This window comes from Salvelinus namaycush, chromosome 13 (genome assembly GCF_016432855.1).
Source record: "Salvelinus namaycush isolate Seneca chromosome 13, SaNama_1.0, whole genome shotgun sequence".
NCBI lineage: Eukaryota > Metazoa > Chordata > Actinopteri > Salmoniformes > Salmonidae > Salvelinus > Salvelinus namaycush.
In genome coordinates, this window is record NC_052319.1 from 29596297 (window position 1) to 29619696 (window position 23400).

The following is a 23400-nucleotide window of genomic DNA, read 5'->3' on the forward strand; positions in this document are numbered from 1 at the left end:
TTTAGCAAGCACTTATCCAGAGTGACTTACAGGAGCAATTAGGGTTAAGTGCTCAAAGGAACATTGACTAATTTTTCACCTAGTCTGCTCAGGGATTTGAACCAGCAACTTTTCAGTTGCTGGCCCAACGCTCTTAACCGCTAGGCTACCTGCCACATATTAGTGCACTGCCACTCTCACTCTCCAGTGAGCCCACATCTTACGTCATTCACACTGACTGTTGGTGTGGTTTCTTTGATGTGTGGGATGTGGTATATGTGGTAGTTGAAGTTGTATCATTTTCTTCTGTGTACATATGCGTTGGTGTGTGGGTGCAGTACAGCAAGTACAATTATAAAGGTGCTGGTACTTACAGTACCTACATTTGATCATACCGTGTGTAGGAAGGTTATGTGTCAAGGGGTGTTTTTGTTCCTTTGCAGACTCGGAGCCCACATGCCACTTCTGTAAGAAGACATCGTTACCTCAGTACCAGGCCACGCTGCTTGAGGGGAATGTCCTAAACTTCTGCAGCTCAATGTGTGTTACCAAGTTTCAGGTGTGTACTGACTCCTTTCTTTCTTTAAAAAAATATCACCTTGTTAACCAGGACAAAACATTTGAATAAGAATTATTAAAGCCTACTGACAGTTAGGTTTCACGTTAGAATGAACATGTCTAGCCTCCCGGGTGGCGGATGGCTTCCGGGTTAAGCAGGCATTGTGTCAAGAAGCAGTACAGCTTGGCGGGGTCGTGTTTCAGGGGATGCACGGCTCACGAACCTCGCCTCTCCCAAGTCCGTACGGGAGTGCAGCAATGAGACAAGACTACCAATTGGATACCACAAAATTGGGGAGAAAAATAAGTAAAAATGTTTTTAAAATTAGAAAGAACATGTCTAGTGCAGTGCAACTAAACAATTAAAAAGTCCCTCACTTTCTGGTTACCTTATCTAGTTTCCTGCAGCTCAAGGAAATGTTTCTTTCTCTCTCTTCAGAATGCAAACATTCAAACAGTAACCAATGGACAGGCTCCCCTGTCTACAACGAACCACAACATCCAGCTCAAATGTAATTACTGTCGTGGAGCATTCAGCCTGAAGCCTGAAACCCTGGAGTGGGAGGTACATTCACTTTGTGGTCATGAACTTGGTTTATATAACACAATTATATTATAGTTTTAGTTTGAGGTTTTTTTTCTTCAGAAAATTGATCATTAAAGTTAATTGTACACCTTTTCTGTCGAAGTCTGTGAGTGTACATGCTCAACCTCTCCCTCTGTGTCCAGGATATATATCAAGTGGTCAAGCCTCAATTAAATATGCAGGAGCATTCAACATTGTGTGGGTATGTATTTCCCCCCAGGATAAAGTGTACCAGTTCTGCAGTAAGATATGTTGTGAGGACTACAAGAAGCTGCACTGCATCGTCACCTTCTGCGAGTACTGCCAGGAGGAGAAGACGCTCCACGAGACGGTCAAGTTTTCTGGGGTCAAGAGGCCCTTCTGCAGCGAAGGTCTGACAATGCCCTCACTCCCCTAATCTGTGTCCTTGTCAGCTAGTCTGTTTTGATTGGGAGAGTGAGAGAACCCAGAGTGAATAATTGTAACGGCTGTTGGAAGGAGAGGACCAAGGTGCAGGCTGGTACGTGTCCATATTTAGTAAATGAACACTGAAATAACAAAGAATAACGACCGAAACAGTTCTGGCTGGTGTAGACACACAACAGGAAACAACAACCCACAAAACACAGGTGGGATGAGGCTACCTAAGTATGGTTCTCAATCAGAGACAACGATAGACAGCTGCCTCTGATTGAGAACCACACTCGGCCAAACACATAGAAATATAAAACATAGAACAAAACATAGAATGCCCACCCCAACTCACTTCCTGACCAAACCAAAAATAGAGCCATAACAAAGGAACTAAGGTCAGGGCGTGACAATAATACTTGTCCTCATCCCATATTTCTACATGTCCCTGACATGTTCTGCCACTAGCCTGGGCACTTTAGCCTAGTGCTGGGCGATATATCGAAGGAATTCGATTCATTCTCATTTATGTTTTTTTTGCGTGATGTTCCAAATGCCTATATCACAAGAATCAAGTTTTGTTGTATTTTTCGTTTTATGTCCGCTTGTTCTCATTTTGTGTCTCTGGTCTTGTCTCCTTCTCTCCTTCTGTGCTGCACGCACCTTCCCATTTACACCAGAGATCTGTATATAATGATGAGATGCTCATGCTTCTGTCCTAACAATGGCAGTCGTTGTCCCAAAGGCGGGAAGGCAAGCGACAAGATTAGGTCCAAAATAAGACCATAGAAACTCATTGGGCTTATTTTAGAAAGATTTTAGCGAGAGTGAAACATCTCGCTTTGCCTCTTCCTTTAGTTTACACAAACACACCAAGCCCCTCCCCCTGCTTCTCACAACAACAAAGATGAGAGATCACTTCTTCCTCTCTGGCAAGTGGTTTCAACTCGCTATTTGTATTTGAGGTTTTGGTCCAACAGAATGGGTCATATGGAGACTGAAACACATTGAGACATTATTTTACTGTAATAGAGGAGAAGTTAACCTTTCTAATGATTCAGATTGAGCGCAGAGCAGACACTACTAAAACGAGAGTATCAATGAACATTGATTCAGATTGAGCGCAGAGCAGACACTACTAAAACGAGAGTATCAATGAACATTGATTCAGATTGAGCGCAGAGCAGACACTACTAAAACGAGAGTATCAATGAACATTGGTTCAGATTGAGCGCAGAGCAGACACTACTAAAACGAGAGTATCAATGAACATTGATTCAGATTGAGCGCAGAGCAGACACTACTAAAACGAGAGTATCAATGAACATTGATTCAGATTGAGCGCAGAGCAGACACTACTAAAACGAGAGTATCAATGAACATTGATTCAGATTGAGCGCAGAGCAGACACTACTAAAACGAGAGTATCAATGAACATTGATTCAGATTGAGCGCAGAGCAGACACTACTAAAACGAGAGTATCAATGAACATTGATTCAGATTGAGCGCAGAGCAGACACTACTAAAACGAGAGTATCAATGAACAATGATTCAGATTGAGCGCAGAGCAGACACTACTAAAACGAGAGTATCAATGAACATTGATTCAGATTGAGCGCAGAGCAGACACTACTAAAACGAGAGTATCAATGAACATTGATTCAGATTGAGCGCAGAGCAGACACTACTAAAACGAGAGTATCAATGAACATTGATTCAGATTGAGCGCAGAGCAGACACTACTAAAACGAGAGTATCAATGAATAATGATTCAGATTGAGCGCAGAGCAGACACTACTAAAACGAGAGTATCAATGAACATTGATTCAGATTGAGCGCAGAGCAGACACTACTAAAACGAGAGTATCAATGAACATTGATTCAGATTGAGCGCAGAGCAGACACTACTAAAACGAGAGTATCAATGAACATTGATTCAGATTGAGCGCAGAGCAGACACTACTAAAACGAGAGTATCAATGAACATTGATTCAGATTGAGCGCAGAGCAGACACTACTAAAACGAGAGTATCAATGAACATTGATTCAGATTGAGCGCAGAGCAGACACTACTAAAACGAGAGTATCAATGAACATTGACTCTGGAAAAGGAATGCTAAGGTTGTCGCGCGTGGCATTGTGGTACCAAGTACTGCTAGCAGCATTTTAGCCGAAGACTGTTATACTAGCTGTCTAGTCTGTGTTTTACAAATGTGCAATAAGCATAAAACACAATCATATAAAGAATTGTCACTCATTCTCATTCTGAGAAATAAGGCAGGCCACTAGATTTCAACATCTGAACAAAGTGGACATGCTTACAGTTGAAGATGAACAGAAGGGTGTGTTCATAACCATTCAACTGTACTACCCTGTTAGCTAGCAAATAGATCCAAGTTGGCTAAACTTGAAATATAAAGATTAGATGGCTACTCACTAGCATGCGGGCTTGTGCTTGAGAGATTGTTTGAGATCTGGGTTCATTTTCTATAGTTTAATGCCTGCCAGAAGTGAATGTGCATTATGCATGGTTCTGGTTAAATTTGTAATAAAAATTGCATTTTAATGGACAGACTTGAAAGCCAAATCAGTGATTATTGCAAAAAAGCAGGTTGATCTATTTTGATAAAATAATTACATTATTAGTAAAAATCTGTCGTTCTGCCCCTGAACAAGGCAGTTAACCCACTGTTCCTAGACCGTCATTGAAAAGAAGAATTTGTTCTTAACTGACTTGCCTAGTTAAATAAAGGTTCAATAAAAAATGAGTGGGTCTTATGGTTGTGGAAGACTTATATTCAGCCTAGATATAACTTCACAAGACCTGAATTCATTAGATTATTGCTGACTGTTTTTAATGCAGTGGATTTGACCTTTAATTGTACAACAAAGCTTATTTAGAGCATTTAAAAAAAAAAAAAAATGTGTGTGTATACATATATAATATCGTGAATTGCCCAGAAGTTCGGGGGGGTGGGGGAATATATTTTCAGGCCGTATTGCCCAGCCCTACTTTACCCAGACAACACATGAGTTGAGCTACAGTATGTTTATCACTTGAGCATTGACATTGTATAACCTCTAAACGTTGTTTTCCCTATTTCCCCTCAGGTTGTAAGCTGCTGTTCAAGCAGGACTTTGCCAAGCGGCTGGGTCTGAAGTGTGTCACCTGTAACTACTGCACTCAGCTGTGTAAGAGAGGAGTGACCAGGCAGTTGGCTGGGGTGTCCAGGGACTTCTGCAGTGAAACCTGCGCCAAGAAGTTCCACGAGTGGTACTACAAGGTCAGAGCGCGTACCTAAATCAGTCTCACAATGAAAAATCATATTTCTCAAAATTGTGCGTCCAGGAGGGGATTTGTGTGTTTCCTGTTATGTCCACCAGGCGGCGCGCTGTGACTGCTGTAAGGTGCAAGGGAACCTGACTGAGTCGGTGCAGTGGAGAGCAGAGATGAAGCACTTCTGTGACCAGCAGTGTCTCCTCCGCTTTTACTGCCAGCAGAACGAACCCAACCTGGCAACGCAGAAGGGCCCAGAGAACACCAGACTTGGTACTAATTTGTGTGCATTTAGACTTTTTAAAAACAAGTGCATCTGTGCGGTTGACTTACTGAACCATGTTTTCTATTGACAGGATTTGGAATACAAACTGAGGCAACCAACATTGCGGTGAGAAAAAGTACTTAATGTTACAACCCTATAATCGTTACAGCACAGCTGACTGTAAAGTAAAGAATATTATTCTCCTTCTTTAACAAGTATCATCTGTTATCCTTGTATCATCTGTTATCTACTAGATGTTGAGTCAGCCGTACACCGGTGGAGGGATCCTAAAGGATGTGAAGAATAAAGCTGTACTCTGCAAGCCTCTCACTATGACCAAGGCCACCTACTGCAAACCACACATGCAGAGCAAGCTCCTACAGACAGGTAGACACCTCAATATTACTGTTTGGGAAATTGAAGGTCAAACTGTGCGACACATTATGTCTCTCACGAAATAGTATGTCCTTGGTTTGACCTTTTGATCTGTGTGTCTGTCTCCAGATGAGGATGACTGGGTGAAGAGGGAGTACATTCCCGTGCCCATCCCTGTACCTGTGTTCATCCCAGTCCCCATGAACCTCTACGCCCAGATCACACCCATTCCCATCACACTACCCGTCCCGGTAAGAAACACCCTGGGCTCCATGGAACCAATGGAATAGTCCCAAAAGTACAAATCCGGAATAATTTTATGCAGAAGTGTGTCCGATGATTAGAACTCTATTGCTGTTCACATCTTGAAACTCTGTGATTGTGTATTTTGTAAATATGAGGACAACCATGGATAAGGTGGAGTGGATATTTACTCTCGAATGAGTCTTTCAAGTATTTAACACATAAACAGTCCCTAACCAGCCAGTGGTCCCTGTCTCTCCCTCCTACCCCAGGTTCCAGTGCCAGTGTTCCTACCCACCACACTGCAGGGCACAGAGCAGATTGTCCAGACCATCAACAAGCTGAATGCCAAAGTCCCCACTGACCCCCATGAGGCGGACCTCTCCATGGCTGAGATGATTGCAGAGGACCAGAAGCCAGGTACACACACACACACAGAAAGAAAGAAAGCCGGGTACCGACTTAATATATTCCATTTAGCAAACTCTGCGACTTAGAATCATGCGTGACCACATTTTGCTTATGGGTGGTCCCAGGAATCGAATCAACTACCCTGGCGTTACAAGCACCATGCTCTACCAACTGAGCTACAAAGGACTTCACATCTACAGTTCCAAAAGTGCAAACTCAAAACTAAATCAAGCGTGACTCAAATACTTTTAAGCGTGTCCAATGATTAGAACTCTATTGCTGTTCACATCCTGAAACTCTGTGATTGGTATTTTGTTATATGAGGACATGAAACAAACCATGGCGCTTCTTTATCCATGGCTACCGGTATGCATCTTTGTCTAGCTGAATGGGATGTAACTCTCTGCCTCATCACTGCAAGCAGCCACAGATGAAATGTTGATTGTTGTGTTGTGTGACTGTTTCAGATGTGAAGGTGAAGAGGGAGCGAGGAGAGGGGGGGGGCAGGTCCAGCAGCAGCAGTTCCAGTAACAGCAGCTCTGAATCGGAGGCTGAGGAGGAGAAGTATGAACCAGATCTGGACCTGGAGAACGACTTTCCTCAAGGTACGACTACTGAGCAACATTTGACCACCCTGACACTGTGAGACACTTCTAGTCCTGTCGTCTATTGTGGAAAAGGATATTATTTGACTGCTCTCTGTCTCTCAGTACAGTGGAAAGGTGCTAAACAATATCACCAGGTGACATGGGTGTGTTTTTTTATATTATGGCATATCGGACAAAGGGATTTATTTAGGTGTATTTATAATCAGAAGGGTATTCAGAAGGCCAGGTGTAGAATTACATTAAAATACCTAGATAATACAGGAATACAATAATAATACAATAAAGAACCTAGCTAAGACAGGAATACAATAATACAATAAAGAACCTAGCTAATACAGGAATACAATAATACAATAAAGAACCTCGCTAATACAATAATAATACAATAAAGAACCTTGCTAATACATGAATAATACAATAAAGAACCTAGCTAATACAGGAATACAATAATAATACATTAAATAATCTAGCTAATACAGGAGTACAATAATAATACAATAAATAATCTAGCTAATACAGGAGTACAATAATAATACATTAAAGAACCTAGCTAATACAGGAATACAATAATACAATAAAGAACCTAGCTAATACAGGAATACAATTATAATACAATAGAGAACCTAGCTAATACAGGAATACAATAAAGAACCTAGCTAACACAGGAAAACAATTATAATACAATAGAGAACCTAGCTAATACAGGAATACAATAATAATACAATAAATAATCTAGCTAGTACAGGAGTACAATTATAATACAATAGAGAACCTAGCTAATACAGGAATACAATAATAATACAATAAATAATCTAGCTAGTACAGGAGTACAATAATAATACATTAAAGAACCTAGCTAATACAGGAATACAATTACGAACCTAGCTAATACAGGAATACAATAAAGAACCTAGCTAATACAGGGATACAATAAAGAACCTAGCTAGTACAGGAATACAATAATAATACAATAAAGTACCTAGCTAATACAGAAATACAATAATAATACAATAAAGAACCTAGCTAATACAGGAATACAATAATAATAATACAATAAATAATTAGCTAATACAGGAGTACAATAATAATACATTAAAGAACCTAGCTAATACAGGAATAAAATAACGAACCTAGCTAATACAGGAATACAATAAAGTACCTAGCTAATACAGGAATACAACAGGAATACAATAAAGAACCTAGCTGATACAGGAATACAATAGAGCACCTAGCTAATACAGGAATACAATAATAATACAATAGAGAAGCTAGCTAATACAGGAATACAATAATAATACAATAGAGAAGCTAGCTAATACAGGAATACAATAGAGAACCTAGCTAATACAATAATACAATAAAAGACCTAGCTAATACAGGAATACAATAATAATACAATAAAGAACTTAGCTAATACAGGAATAATACAATAAAAAGCATACGTAATATAGGAATACAATAATAATACAACTAAGAACCTGGCTAACTGAGCCCGTGACCAGCAGCTCTGGACTACGTGTTCATTAGAGAGAAGGTAGTTATGTAACAACAGCTGTTTGATGATTCAATTCACCCCAACCCCTACTTGTAAAGGCAGTTGCTAATTCACTCATTCACCTCCCTCTCCATCTGTCTGGCTTGCTTTGGCACAGCACAGTTCGGTCCAGATTGGTTCAGCTCAGCCCGGCTCACTTTAGCTCTGCCTACCTCTGTCGAACTCCAGTCTGGTGGGCTTTGAATTGGCTCATCCCTTACCTGTGTCCGTTTGTCCTGTCTGTCTGTCCTGTTTTAACCCCAGACCCTTTTCCTACGCTCGAGAGCCTGGACGTGGATATGGGGTTCACCCTGCCCCCTCTCCTGGCTGAGGAGAAGGAGGAGGTACCCAGAGCCAGGAGACAGGTACACTACTCTACCCACCCTGACCCCTTTCATCTACCTAACCTTTCATTTAGCTCCAGTTGGAAGCAGAAGTGTGTCCAACGATTAGAACTCTAGTGCTGTTCACAACCTGCCCAGGGACTGCAGTTGGAAATGAGCCGGCTGGCTAAAACCGGCACTTTTACTGAAATGTTGATTCATGTCCACTGTCCCTGTAAAAATAAACTCTGTGATTGTTATTTTTCGTATGAGAACATGGAATAATAAACCATGAATGATGTTCTTATGAAGATAAACATATAAAATGGTGGAGTGGATAAGATCTCCCACACAAAAGGCTTCAACCGAGACATTACAAGTCTCATTCATAGGGCTGTGTGTTTGTTTCAGGGACATAAGAGGCGAGCTGTAGAGGGAGACCCCTCTCCCCCTATGACAGAGAGGCGCTCGCTACCCCTGAGGTCTCACTACGGGGTCAACGCCTGGAAACGGTGGGCGCTGTCCTCGGCTGACCAATCAGGTGACGCTAAAGGGAAAGACCGCCTCAAGCAGGGTGAGTAAGCGCCGCCCACAGAAACTATTATCGTACAGCACTTGGAACCACTGGACATTCTGTATGAAAGGTGCTATATAATTAAATTGGTAAGAGATTATAATTATTTGTCCTCAGAATCTCCACTGGCCCGGTCGAAGAGTAACCTGCTCTCTCTGAAAGCGTCAGAGCTCAGCCTGGCCCTGTCCCGATTCGTCCGTGAGGTTCGGCGGCCCAACGGAGAGAGCTACGCCCCCGACAGCATCCTCTACCTCTGCCTGGGAATCCAGCAGGTCAGTCACCTCCCTGTTTAGTTTCCCCTCCTCTGTCACCTTCTGTAGCCTGGTTCCATTTCAGTTTTCATCCCTTTGCTCCTCCCCCATCAGACAGTGTTCACAGATCTGACAAGACTTGTATAGGTGAAAGCAATATGGTGATGGAGCTTCTGTTGTAAGGCTACTATACTATTATACAAATCTATGAACATTGACTGAATAGTTGCAAGGGATCAGAATGGCTCCAGGCCCCCCTATATCTCTCTCTCTCTGCAGTCATGAAAGAAGAGGGCTGTTATAGCCACAGGCAGCGCTAGGTGTTTGTAACGAGATGCAGGGTTGGGACTGGGAGTCAGTCAGACTGGCTGAGGATGTCATAGTTTCATAGGGCTGCAGTTATGATTGATGGAAGAGGCCTTGATTCTGAATTATACATTTACAGTGTAACCATGGCGATGTGGCATGCGGGTTCTCATTCTCATTAGACAAGCGTTGCTTTATTTGGAAGAGACCCCTCTATTTCTCACCACTCTCCTTTCATATTTTTTAAGACGTGTCCAAAGATTAGAACTTTTGCTGTTCACATCCTGAAACATGGTGTTGACTATTTATAATATGAGGACAACATCTATATTCTTCACAATCTCATAACCAGGTCTAAGTTTGGCTTTCCACAAGATTTTCCCCTAGTCCAGTTATTCTCTGTTTGTCTGTAGCATCTGCAGGCCAAAGGCAGGAAAGATGAACTGTTCAGTGACCCGTGTTTCGAGCCGTTTGGAGAGGAGCTCAACAAGGTCCTCAAAGACTGGCAGCCCAGCGTGATGCCAGATGGTAAATAAATACACTTACACTTTATCACTGCTCAATTCACATCTATCAACTGAATTATCTTCAGCACACACTCCATCTATGCTCTTTACGGTAAGGTTTTAGACCTGGAAGTGTTTGTTTTTAACTGCAACTCCGTAGAAGACCTACCCGCAGTGTCCAATGATTAGAACTATTTTTGCTGTTCACATTCTGAAACAATATTGATTGCACTATATTTATGATATGAGGACACTGTAGACATGATCAGTCTAAAACCACATTAATTTGTAACAGCTTTTGTGTGGATCAGTGTTTGTGTTAATGTTATGTCCAGAGGGACTGTATTATGATCAGTGTTGTTAACAGCTATCTGTCTGTCTGTGCCCCCAGGTGCTCGGTGGGGCTGTGTGGAGGAGCAGTGCCTGTGGAGCTGTAAGCTGCTGGGGGAGCAGAGTCCTGCGGCATTGCTGCGCTCCCTGGTCTATCTCAACACCAAGTACTTTGGCCTGCGCACCGTGGAGCAGCACCTGTGCCTCTCCTTTAGTAACGTCTACGGGCCAGACCACACAGACCCAGCCACACAGGAAACCACTGTCTGCATCCGAGTCCCCTCCATCTCCTCACAGGACCACCCCTGTGAGTCTGACCACTAAGACACACTTACACACACACCACACAAAACACACACACACTGTTGTGGTCAAGTGCATCTTTTTATCAGTATTTCTTTAGATGTGCCTATTTTTGTGCCAGGGCTCCTGTCATGTTGTTAATCCTCCCTGTCTGTTTGTGTCTGTGAGTAGTACAAACAGGGTCCAGGAAGAGGAAACGTAAAGAGGACAGTGACCCGGCCTACGAGCCAGATGACGGCTCAGGAAGCTCCAGCCACTGTCCAGTCAAGAAGCACGAGGGTAGACTCTACGAGCTCTACCGTTCCAAGTGGTGTGTCCCTTTTCTCTTCTATGACCTCGACTTTCTCAAGTGGTCAATTTACCTTACTACATTGTGGTCATTTATGTGTTGATTGTCAGGGACCACTGCACAGCAAATATGCAGGTTAGTGTTTTTCGTCATGAATCTTGTTCTGGAGGCAGGTCTGCAGAGTGGTCACTAACTGGTACAGCCACAAAGTCATAAAATCTGAATTTAAACCTAACCTTAACCACACTGCTAATCCTAACCTTAACTTATTATGGCTGCATCCCGCTACCGGGATCGATATGACAACAGCCAGTGAACGTGCCAAATTCAAACAACAGAAATCTCATAATTAAAATTCCTCAAACATACATGTGTTTTATATCATTTTAAAGGTCATCTTGTTGTTAATCCCACCAAAGTGTCCGATTTCAAATAGGCTTTTCAGCGAAAACACTACAAACGATTATGTTAGGTCACCACAAAACCACAATAAGCACAGCCATTTTTCCAGCGAAAGATAGCAGTCAGAAAAAGCAGAAATAGAGATAAAATGAATCACTAACCTTTGATTATCTTCATCAGATGACACTCATAGGACTTCATGTTACACAATACATGCATGTTTTGTTTGATAAAGTTCATATTTATAACAAAAAATCGGAGTTTACATTGGCGCGTTACATTCACTAGTTCCAAAACATCAAGTAATTTTGCATAGCCACATCGTTTCAACAGAAATACTCATCATAAATGTAGATGATAATACAAGTTAAACACATGGAATTATAGATATACCTCTCCTTAATGCAACCGCTGTGTCAGATTTCAAAAACACTTTATGGAAAAAGCAAACCATGCAATAATCTGAGACGGAGCTCAGAACAATAGCCAAATTAGCCGCCATGTTGGGGTCAACAGAAACCAGAAAATACATGATAAATGTTTCCTTACCTTTGATGAACTTCATCAGAATGCAGTCCTAGGAATCCCAGGTCCACAATAAATGCTTGATTTGTTCGATAATGTCCGTTATTTATGTCCAATTAGCTACTTTGGTTAGCGCTTTTGGTAAACAATTCCAAAGTCACAAAGCGTCTCCACTATAACGTGACGAAATGTCCAAAAGTTCCGTAACAGTCAGTAGAAACATGTCAAACGATGTACTGAATCAATCTTTAGAATGTTGTTAACATACATCTTGAATAACGTTCCAACCGGAGAATTAGATTGACTTCAGAAGAGCGGTGGAACGGAGGTCCTCCTCATGTGAAGGCGCATGGTGAAAGCATGCTCAGCTCGTGGCAGTGATTACTCATTCCTGTCTCCTTCGGCTCCCCTTCACATTAGAGTCATCAGGCAAAGTTCTATTGACTGTTGACATCTAGTGGAAACCGTAGGAAGTGAAAACTCATCCATATCTCGCTGTAATTTCATTGAGAGCTTGGTTGAAAATCTGCCACCTCAGAAAAAATTCAAACAGGAAGTGGAACTTCTCAGGTTTTTGCCTGCCATATGAGTTCTGTTATACTCACAGACATAATTCAAACAGTTTTAGAAACTTCAGAGTGTTTTCTATCCAATACGAATAATAATATGCATATATTAGCAACTGGGACTGAGGAGCAGGCAGTTTACTATGGGCACCTCTGTGCACCTTTCATCCAAGCTACTCAATACTGCCCCTGCAGCCATAAGAAGTTAAATTAACTTAGATTTAAATTAAGACCAAAAAGCACATTTTTGTTTATATGAATTTTGACTTTGCAGCTGGCCCATCTAGCGGAAATCGCTCAGTTCTGCCTCCAGGACAAGATTCATCCCAATCAACGTCAACCTGCAACAAATGTATTGGCCCAAATGTAGCTCCGAAGCTATAATTTCATTTGTGGTTAATGTGGTCATTCCTCTCTCTGCAGCCCGGGGTTGTTGAGGCAGCGTATGGATGTGTTCTATGTGCAGCCAGAGGCATCGGGCTGCAGCAGTGACAGTGACAGCTCCCTGTGGTTCTCCTCTACTCCTCTGGACCGCAGTGTCCTGGAGAGCATCCTCACCCCTCTCCTCCTGGTCAAAGACATCTACAGAGAGTGCCATCTAGAAGAGGAGGAGGAGGGAGGTGTGGAATAGAGTCCACTCTTCCTCTCCATCTCAGAGAAGAGGAGGATTAGGGTCCTCTTTTCTTCCATCCAGTCCCATCCTCAACAACATTACAACTGGGTTGCTGCATTCTCTATCTTTTACACCATTACTCCACCATTACTCACCGATCTCAGGCCAGCTGTGAGCGTACAGTGGATGTCAGGTGAGAAGGAACTACACATCGTAGAAATAGAATGTATAGAACGGGCATACCCATTTAAGTCAATAATGGCTTAATGGGTGAGCTGGTGGTGTTTACCAGTCAAATTGTTAGGGTTAGAGGTTCCAAGCCTGTTCTAATCATTCTATTTCTATGCTGCACATGCCCAGAGCTGATCGGAGGAAAGCATTTCCCTGAACGGCCAAGGAAGGGGACTCAGTCTGCAAGTAGCTAGGGGTGATATTGGGAGTGTGTTGTGTGAAAAGCAAATTCCCCATGAACTGCTGCTCTTCCTTCCGTAGGGGAAGTCCGTTCACGTGATGTAGCATTACTTACTAAGCCCAGATTGGGCTGCTATGCTGTGTAAATATTTCTGAAAGTTAAGTAGGGGATGGGAAGAGACAGACATCCACCAGAATCCATCCCACTGAATCCTCCTCAGCTTTGACCCCCAGAAGCCTTTTAAAGATAAGACATTTATTTATTGCGGTTGATTGATTGATTGGTCTTGGTTCTATTGTATGTTTGTTCTTTGTACGCCGGGATGGGATGCGTGTTCCATTGTGATGCGTGTGCCATTTTTCTCTCCTCCGTTAAGAGCATTAATTAGTTGATTAATTAAACCTGCTGCAGCCTGGAGCTCTCCTGTGTCTCTGTCTTTCCCGTTTCTTTGTTCTGAGGGTGGAGGTAGGGGTGTCTGCAGGGGTATTGTCTGGTGCTTCAGAAGACCTGCAGGGTTTTGTCTAGAGGGGAGACAGCTTTTATCAAAATTGACTTTTCGTAGCAGGTTAGGAGAATTAGGTTAAGGTTATGAAAATGGTTAGGGTTAGCAAATTTGACAAAAGCTGTATCCCATCTACATGGCCAAGTTGCCGGTACAAGTATGAAGGAGATGGTATACTGCCTAAAGACTACATATTTTGTCTGTTTTAATCCCTGTGTATTTTGTTTTGTCTCATTGAAGCTATTTGATGTTGATTATTTAGTTGTAAACGTAGCACTTGATAATGGGTGTTGTATTACTCCCAGCTGATGAGTTATATTCTGTTAACATGGCAACTGAAACTGTTTGTGTTGTAACTAGGGTGGACAGATCTCTTTCAGGATTAGCACATTATAAACATGCCTGGTGACGTTTTCCAAATTCACTCCATCTCCAGGCATCCAAATTACACTAGAAAGCTCTGCATCTCCTGAACTTATTTATGTTTTTTTTTTTATTGTTACCCTTTTAAATTTTATTTGTATTATTTTCTATCAATAAATGACATGCAAATACCTCGTTTTTACGTTGACTTCTGAATAGGATTTTCTTTGAATGGCACCTACCTTGCCTTCCATGTACTGTCTGTGGACTACGCTTCAAGGCTGGAGGATGTCTGGATGGAGCCTATCAAGGAAAGGAGTCACAATTGGTTCTCTGACTAGCCGGCTGGCTCCAAAGCCTAATGTGAATGTGCCTGTGTGTACTGAAAGTGTGTGTAACTTCTTGCCAGGTTAATTCAGTGTGTGGGCTGATCTGCCAAATTGATAAAAATAAATAATTTAATTTCTTAGATGTTTTACATTGCTTATATATCTCTTACGTGCACAGTTGTGAAGCTGTGTGATGTGTCCATGTGAGTGAGACCTCACTGGCTCTGTCTGTGGCGTAACACAGGGGCCCTCGCCTGTAGTGGGGGCAACCCGTTTCCTGGGTACCAAGGTGACAGGCAAACACGGGCTACTGACGAAGGCCTATATCTGTTAGGTGGCAGACAGAAGTCATAAAGGGGTGTTGCATGTCGACAACTCTGGGGGTGCATCTCAATAGTCTAAAAGCAACACCTGAAGAGCCAGTTAGTGGAAGCCATGTTAGACTATTGAGACTCATCACATGACAGGAAACGATGATGTAAAGTTATGAAAAGTTTCAAGTTCAGTAAGGACTTTCCATGAAAAGCTTGGTATTCCATTCCTATTTTCTCTCACTGGATAGAAATGTTAATGTCTTGCCACACAGTATCATCATGAGGATGACATTCTGGTAAATTATCCATTGTTGGATGTAAAGTGATTGGGGTCGACTCAGGAAGTGAATTTAAATTCAACTCAAAATTGTCCATTGATTTCTGAAACATGTTATTCTTATTCCTGTTCAGTGTTCATATTGTTTTGAAAAGTATTCTGAACAATGGTATTGAATATATGTTACCAATGGGGGGCGCTATTGCCATGAGCGCACACATGCGCCAATTACCCATTCATAGAGGCCCGTATGGTGCATAAACTGTTGATTTATTAACATCACAGCAAAGAACTGCGTTAAAATAATACCCATCATTCCACACCTGAGCGCTGCTATGCTGAGCCCCACGACAGTGTGTCTGAAAGATGCTGCAGTGTTTCCCCTGTGTGTGTGACTTTAAAAGCGTGTAGGCCTCAAAGAGTGTAGGCCTCAACATTATCAGTGTAAAATGTATCTAGATATCTTTTAAAAGGTCAAGCATAAAACTTAAGGTGTTTAAAAAAGACAGACAATTTCATCATGAGCATTTATGAAAAATGTATGATAAACCCCTCATTTCTTTTTTTTGTTTTGTCTTTGTTTTGTCTTTTTTTTGTTGGGAAGTGTCAGCTTTTTTCTTTATTTTCTATCGGTTAGAGTTGGCCAGACTCCAGTAACTTGTCCCATTGATCTAAAGCTGAAACGGCCCTGCGCGCACACAGCCAGCCCTGAGAGAGAGCGGATTGGGTGTAAAAAAAAAATTCACCCTAGTGTTTTTTTTTGTTTGGGCTCAATCCCCGGTTCTTTCAGGGGGCATAAAGGAAGAGCTGCACTCAGCAGGGTCATGTGGGTGAACCCTGCGCCCCAGGCGACGGGCAGACTATAGGTGGTGATTAGGGCCTCTAATGTGATGAATTCTTTTCGAATCACATGATATGAACTAATGTCGCCATTTAATTATAAAACAACTGAGTGGGAGGGGGGTGCAGAGCGTACACCTGCACCAGACCATGGGGGGGTGGAATGGATGACAACTGCATTTCTAACGTTTTGTGCTCCCAACACATGGCTCAGACCCCAGTGAAGAAATATTTTAAAAAGCCCAGGGAGAAAGATAAGGATTACATTTAAACACATGACATCTTGTTGAGCTTTTGGTTCTCATTGTCAATACTCAATAATGGTGTATCTGACAGTAGCTGATTTCTCAGCCTTCTTTGCTCCCTGTGTAAATTATAGAGGGTTTAGTTTGTCCTTCTCATTGGCCCAAAGAGGTGCTGCAAATACCTACATTATCTTTGATGGACAGGACAGTGTCCACCTTCATCACAAAGCCCTGTAACCCTGAGAAGCTGGCATTAAAGGCTGACTCTCAACAAAGGGTTGTTGGGGGTGGATTAAGTTACATTTAGGATGACCTATCTTTATTTGGGGGACTTCTGGAAGCAGTGGGTGTAACCCTCTGACAAACACACACACAGCTCTCTCGCTCTAACAGGGAGTTTTTCTAAAGTTATCTATTCGGATTTCGCTTATTGGATAGGATTAAATCCATAGAAATCGAAGGAAGAGAACGGAAGTCCCCATTCAAGTCACTGATTTGTCCGTTCTATTCATTATATTTATATGCATTTAATCCTATCCGATATGCAAAATCCAGATAGATCATTTTTGAAAAACTGGGCCCTGGCTTTGCCTATAGGTGTCTCTGTTGAGACTAGCCTCCCTCTTTTCAACGCCGTGTCCCCACATTCCTGTTGCTGGGATGTGCTGTCAGCTTTGGGCGCGTTCCTCTGCCCAGGCATTGCTGACACCTGGCAGATCTTACAATGCCTAGATAAGTATTTAACATATAAACTAACCACATCATATGTTATAGCAATCTGTCAGTCGATGTCACAGTCAATGACGTGGCACGCAAACATTGGTTGATGCATGCAACGTCTGAGCAGGGGAACGCGGCCAATACCTCACTTTCTCATGACAAGCCCCTCCTTCTCATGGACAGTCAAAACACAGGCTCCCTGTTGGATGCACTGTTTGGCCGCACTGTAGGAAAATCACAGGACATGAAGTACTCAATACCAGGGTTAGGGTCAATTCCATTTTCAATTCACTCTATTTCAATGTGGATACGATTCATTAATCAAATTTCAATTAGCTTGCTGATTTGACAATCAAAAATGGAATGTACTATTTGGCCACAGCCGCCACACTGTTCCAAATGTTTCAATGTCTTTGCTATAGGTTTAATTAACATCACTGTATATCACTCATTCTCACACATGCACACATGCATACCCACGCACCCCCTGTCACTGAATTTTGAGGCCTTGTATTAGAAGATGATGTCTGTATGAAGGCTATACTACGTCCAATAAAAACATTCAGGGCACTAGTGAAATAAACAACGGGTGTACTGACTGACTGGCTTACTGAGGTATTTGGACTCTGGGGCCAGTGTGAATTTGTTAGGTGATTAAAGGCTATAAATAACTGCTGTCTGTTTTAGGCCCTGGGCCCTGGCTGCAGGGCCGGACAACTGCAGTTGGGACCCCGGGGCAAATACCTCCAGGTCCCCCCCCAAAAAACAGCTCATCTCATGCTATTCTTCACATTTTGCCATGAGGATGAGAGAAAATGTTGCAGTTTTTAAGCTAATTTCCTGGAATTCTACACATTTTGCCGCTGCTTATGACATTTTCATCTGCTATCTGGGGGGCCCCCGACCTCCAGGGGGGCCCTGCATCCCCATCCGGTAATCCGGCCCTGCCTGGCTCTGCAGAGCAGCCTTCACACTGCATCCCCCTGCCAACATACCAGCAATCTACCAACAGTCCTTGCCACTGGGCCCTGTAACCCCGCACATATCTCCTGTCCCTCTGTGCTTGCCTGTCCCTCTGCCTGTCTGGTCGGCCCTGATCTATGCACTCAATATTCCCCATCTCTCTCCTCCTACGGGACCTACTCACATTTATTTTTCCATTGTCAATCTCCCTAAATGTCACATCTGCTGCTAGCCTCTGTTCTTCTCGACTCTCAAACATGTCCACAAGTACAAAACAGGTGTCCATGTCATTTGTACCCCTGAGTTCCAGGAACAGCTTGAAGGGTCATTCCTTCCTCATTCTCATGCCTCTGGTGCTCCTGATCCAGGTGCTACTCTAAGCCCTTCTAGTACACTAGACACCCCTCAACCTGGTCATTGTTCTTTTAGGAAGATTACAAATCACACACTGACTCCTGTGAGTGCCCAATATAGATATTTTTGACACTTATGGGGTTCCCACATGGATGTTTCAATTCTTATTCATAAGCTAGCTGGCTACCTTGACGTAGACCCTGAGAAAGTGTCTCAGTTTTCTTAGGTTGCAGTTTACTATAATACTGTTGATTGTCTCTGATTTTATCCTACTTGTTATATGCCACCTCTGTGCCAAACTCATATTAACTTTCCTGGACGTTTAATGTTTGGAAGTTGGCTCACTGGCATCTTGTACAGCAGGGTGTTGTAAATTGTTGCTGGGTCTGTGTGACAGTGCTAAATGGGTTAGTGATAAATGTTTGTCTCCAACGTGTGAGACTGACACGCTGGTCTAACTTTAGTTATACGTGTGGATGTGTGTACGCAGGGTAGTCAGCACGGTGGGGAGGGATGTGTCACTCCTCCCTTCCAGCTCACTATCACATTCTCACATCCCCTCTTGGAATGTGAAGAGAGGGAGCGATAAGTATAAGGGTTGAGTAGGTCAATGAGTGCGAGCTCTTCTTGTACAAAATCCACCCCAGCTTCCCCAAGACGTGATATACACTATATATACAAAAGTCATTTTTCTGTCCTGCTAGACTAGAGCTTCCCCGGTCAACTGTAAGTGCTGTTATTGTGAAGTGGAAACGTCTAGGGGCAACATCGGCTCAGCCGTGAAGTGGTAGGCCTTAGAACGGGACCGCAGAATGCTGAAGCGTGTAGCATGTAAAAATCATCTGTCCTCGGTTGCAACACTCGCTACCGAGTTCCAAACTGCCTCTGGAAGCAACGTCAGCACAAGAACAGTTAGTCGAGAGTTTCATGAAATGGGTTTCCTTGGCCGAGCAGCCGCACACATGCCTATGATCACCATGCGCAATGCCAAGTGTTGGCTGGAGTGGTGTAAAGCTCACCGCCATTGGACTCTGAAGCATTGGAATGTGTTCTCTGGAGTGATGAATCACGCTTCACCATCTGGCAGTCCGACGGATGAATCTGGGTTTGGCGCTACCTGCCCGAATGCATAATGCCAACTGTAAAGTTTGGTGGAGGAGGAATAACGGTCTGGGGCTGTTTTTCATGGTTTGGGCTAGGCTACAGCATACAGTGACATTGTAGATGATTTTGTACTTCCAACTTTGTGGCAACAGTTTTGGGAAGTTCTTGTTTCAGAATGACAATGCCCCCGTGCACAAAGCGAGGTCCATACAGAAATGGTTTGTCAAGATCAGTGTGGAAGAACTTCACTGAACACCTTTGTGATAAATTGGAACGCCGACTGCGAGCCAGGCCTAATCGCCCAACATCAGTGGCCAACCTCACTAATGCTCTTGTGGCTGAATGGAAGTAAGTCCACGCAGTGGAGGCTGTTATAGCACCAAAGTGTGTGTGTGTGTGTGTGTGTGTGTGTGTGTGTGTGTGTGTGTGTGTGTGTGTGTGTGTGTGTGTGTGTGTGTGTGTGTGTGTGTGTGTGTGTGTGTGTGTGTGTGTGTGTGTGTGTGTGTGTGTTGCAAATGTATACTCAAGTACAGAAGGTCCACACACTGGCTCAATTTTATTGACCACCACATACTCCAGAAATATGGTACAAAAAGTTTATTTAATAACAGTTTTGTAAACATTTGAGGTAAATTAACATTTACATCAACTTGTTCTTACAAAATGTCATACACAAGGCACTTCTCTTAAGACAGAATTGAAACAGGCTGCTGTTCTGAGCATACAGTAGATGGTTCCTACTCACTGACTGGCCAGAGAAATAACGCTCTGCATGACACACATCAAGAGTTTGAAGAAAGCTACTGTATGTTAACCTATTGGATGAGGGGCTTGCGGGCAACTCAAAACAATACACACATTGCTGTGTGTAGAAGAGAGGAAGGACCAGCTACCCAGCTGACATTCTCTCAACATTAGTGTGACATTGTATTACAAGCTAACTACAGAGCCACATGAATGTTGTGAGAAGAAAACACAGTGAAAGCACTGAGTGAGCACACAGAAAATACTCACAGCCCACTTTTTTCTATATTTGAAAATCCAAACTTTCTGCAATCATCTTAGACCATGAGTTAACTTATAGATGTATCCTATATTCACATTTGATGTCATTTTATGAAACGATGTCTTTAACGCAAAGAGCCGCTGTGTTTAACGGTTAAGACATTTTCCTTTAAGGATTATAAACATTGGCAGTCTGGTGTCTTTACTTCTCTCTCCTATACATAGATATATGATTCATAGAACAGCATGTTTTGTCTTAATGTGCAAATCTTTGATCTTTTTACTAAAATGTAAACTTTAAGAACCAAAATGCAATAACACAGATTTTTTTGTGTTTTGGTACATTGAAATACTTTCAATGAAAAGGTAACATACATTGGGGGAAAATGGATTGTTCCAATAAGAGTAACACTGTTATAAGCAAAGCATTACATAGTCTCCTCTGGTCGTCTCACCACTGTTGTAATTATGGTTTTTACTTTGCATTGTTTGTTATTGTGTTTATTTCAGATCCTTCTCTAACTATAAACTATTAACATATGGTAATTTGAAGGTATAAGAAATACATATATTTTGGTACAGGTGTTGTACCATACCAATCATGTTTCACATGTAGCCTAAGTCCTTTATGAAAAGGCCTATTTTAAGTGAGTGGTCATGTCGTGCATTGACTTGCATAGTTTTTCAGTTATTCAAGATGGTTCAGGTAATCTACAGGGTGAAATATTACATTTATACTAACTAGACGGAAGACTGTGCATGCCATTGCTTACAACAGGTGTAGTAGAAATAGTTGAGGTTCTATCAAGATGTTAACTGAAACACAAAAAAATCTAATGGGAATTCACTTTTCATCCTGGCATTATGACACTTGCAACATCATTGCCTTTGTCTGTTTTGTACCAAATAACTGTTTTGGTTGTCACAAACTGACTACAGTTAAGAAATTAGATTCCATTATGATTTAATTATGTTTAAAAAAAAAGAACAACCCTTTTACGTAAAAAACCAATAAAGTATCACGTGATGTATGAGAGTGAGTTACCCTCAACATGAAGATGCAATGATTAAAAAGTGATATTGTGTGTGTGTGTGTATATATATATATACACACACAGTACCAGTCAAAAGTTTGGACACACCTACTCATTCAAGAGTTTTTCTTTATTTTTACTATTTTCTACATTGTAGAATAATAGTGAAGACATCAAAACTATGAAATAACACATATGAAATCATGTAGTAACCAAAAAAGTGTTAAACAAACCAAAATATATTTTATATTTGAGATTTTTCAAAGTAACCACCCTTTGCCTTGATGACAGCTTTGTACACTCTTGGCATTCTCTCAACCAGCTTCATGAGGTAGTCACCTGGAATGCTTTTCCAACAGTCTTGAAGTTCTCACATATGCTGAGCACTTGTTGGCTGCTTTTCCTTCACTCTGCGGTCCAACTCATCCCAAACCATCTCAATTGGGTTGAGATCGGGTCATTGTGGAGGTCAGCTTATCTGATGCAGCACTCCATCACTCTAGTTCTTGGTCAATTAGACCTTACACAGCCTGGAGGTGTGTTTGGGGTCATTGTCCTGTTGAAAAACAAATGATAGTCCCACTAAGCGCAAACTAGATGGGATGGCGTATCGCTTCAGAATGCTGTGGTAAACATGCTGCTTTAGTGTGCCTTGAATTCTAAATAAATCAATGACAGTGTCACCAACAAAGCACCCCCACACCATCACACCTCATCCTCCTCCATGCTTCACGGTGGGAACCACAGATGCGGAGATCATCCGTTCACTTACTCTGCGTCTCACAAAGACACGGCGGTTGGAACCAAAAATCTCAAATTTGGACTCATCAGACCAAAGGACAGATTTCCACCGGTCTAATGTCCATTGCTCATGTTTCTTGGCCCAAGCAAGTCTCTTCTTATTATTGGTGTCCTTTAGTAGTGGTTTCTTTGCAGCAATTCGACCATGAAGGCCTGATTCACAAAGTCTCATCTGAACAGTTGATGTTGAGATGTGTCTGTTACTTGAACTCTGTGAAGCATTTATTTGGGCTGCAATCTGAGGTGCAGTTAATTGCCAATTTCTGGGGCTGGTAACACTAATGAACTTATCCTTTGCAGCAGAGGTAACTCTGGGTCTTCCTTTCCTGTGGCGGTCCTCATGAGAGCCAGTTTCATCATAGCGCTAGATTGTTTTTGCGACTGCACTTGAAGAAACTTTCAAAGTTCTTGACATTTTTCAGATTGACTGACTAGCGTTTCTCTTTGCTTATTTGAGCTATAATATGGACTTGGTCTTTTACCAAATAGGTCTATCTTCTGTATACTAACCCTACCTTGTCACAACACAACTGATTGGCTCAAATGCTTTAAGAAGGAAAGAAATTCCACAAATTAACTTTTTAACAAGGCGACCTGAAAATTGAAGCAGGTTGAGAGAATGCCAAGAGTGTGCAAAGCTGTCATCAAGTCAAAGGGTGGCTACTTTGAAGAATCTCAAATATAAAATATATTTTGATTTGTATAACACTTTTTTGGTTACTACATTATTCCATGTGTTATTTCATAGTTTTGATGTTTTCACTGTAGAAAATAATACAAATAAAGAAAAACCCTTGAATGAGTAGGTGTGTCCAAACTTTTGACTGGTTCTGTAAATATAAACAAATCTTTCCAGTAAAATCAAAGCGCTTTGTTACTTTTGATTGAAATTAACATCTGGAAAAACTATTTGGAAATCTTC

General features: G+C 42.0%; 1 protein-coding gene across 1 annotated transcript in view; it reads left to right on the forward strand.

Annotated features, from left to right (window-relative positions):
* The window catches only part of LOC120058411 (zinc finger MYM-type protein 2-like), a 35450-nt gene extending 20767 nt beyond the window's left edge, over positions 1-14683 (forward strand). Inside the window, exons 7-23 of the mRNA XM_039007053.1 lie at positions 423-538; positions 977-1102; positions 1344-1494; positions 4626-4798; positions 4899-5064; positions 5148-5182; positions 5311-5443; positions 5561-5682; positions 5947-6094; positions 6553-6690; positions 8492-8592; positions 8962-9124; positions 9242-9396; positions 10095-10209; positions 10579-10824; positions 10992-11130; positions 13026-14683. Of these exons, the coding sequence (XP_038862981.1) occupies positions 423-538; positions 977-1102; positions 1344-1494; positions 4626-4798; positions 4899-5064; positions 5148-5182; positions 5311-5443; positions 5561-5682; positions 5947-6094; positions 6553-6690; positions 8492-8592; positions 8962-9124; positions 9242-9396; positions 10095-10209; positions 10579-10824; positions 10992-11130; positions 13026-13233 (2435 nt within the window). The 3' untranslated portion in view covers positions 13234-14683. The remainder of the gene's footprint in view (positions 1-422; positions 539-976; positions 1103-1343; positions 1495-4625; positions 4799-4898; positions 5065-5147; positions 5183-5310; positions 5444-5560; positions 5683-5946; positions 6095-6552; positions 6691-8491; positions 8593-8961; positions 9125-9241; positions 9397-10094; positions 10210-10578; positions 10825-10991; positions 11131-13025) is intronic.
* Positions 14684-23400: the final 8717 nt, after the last annotated feature.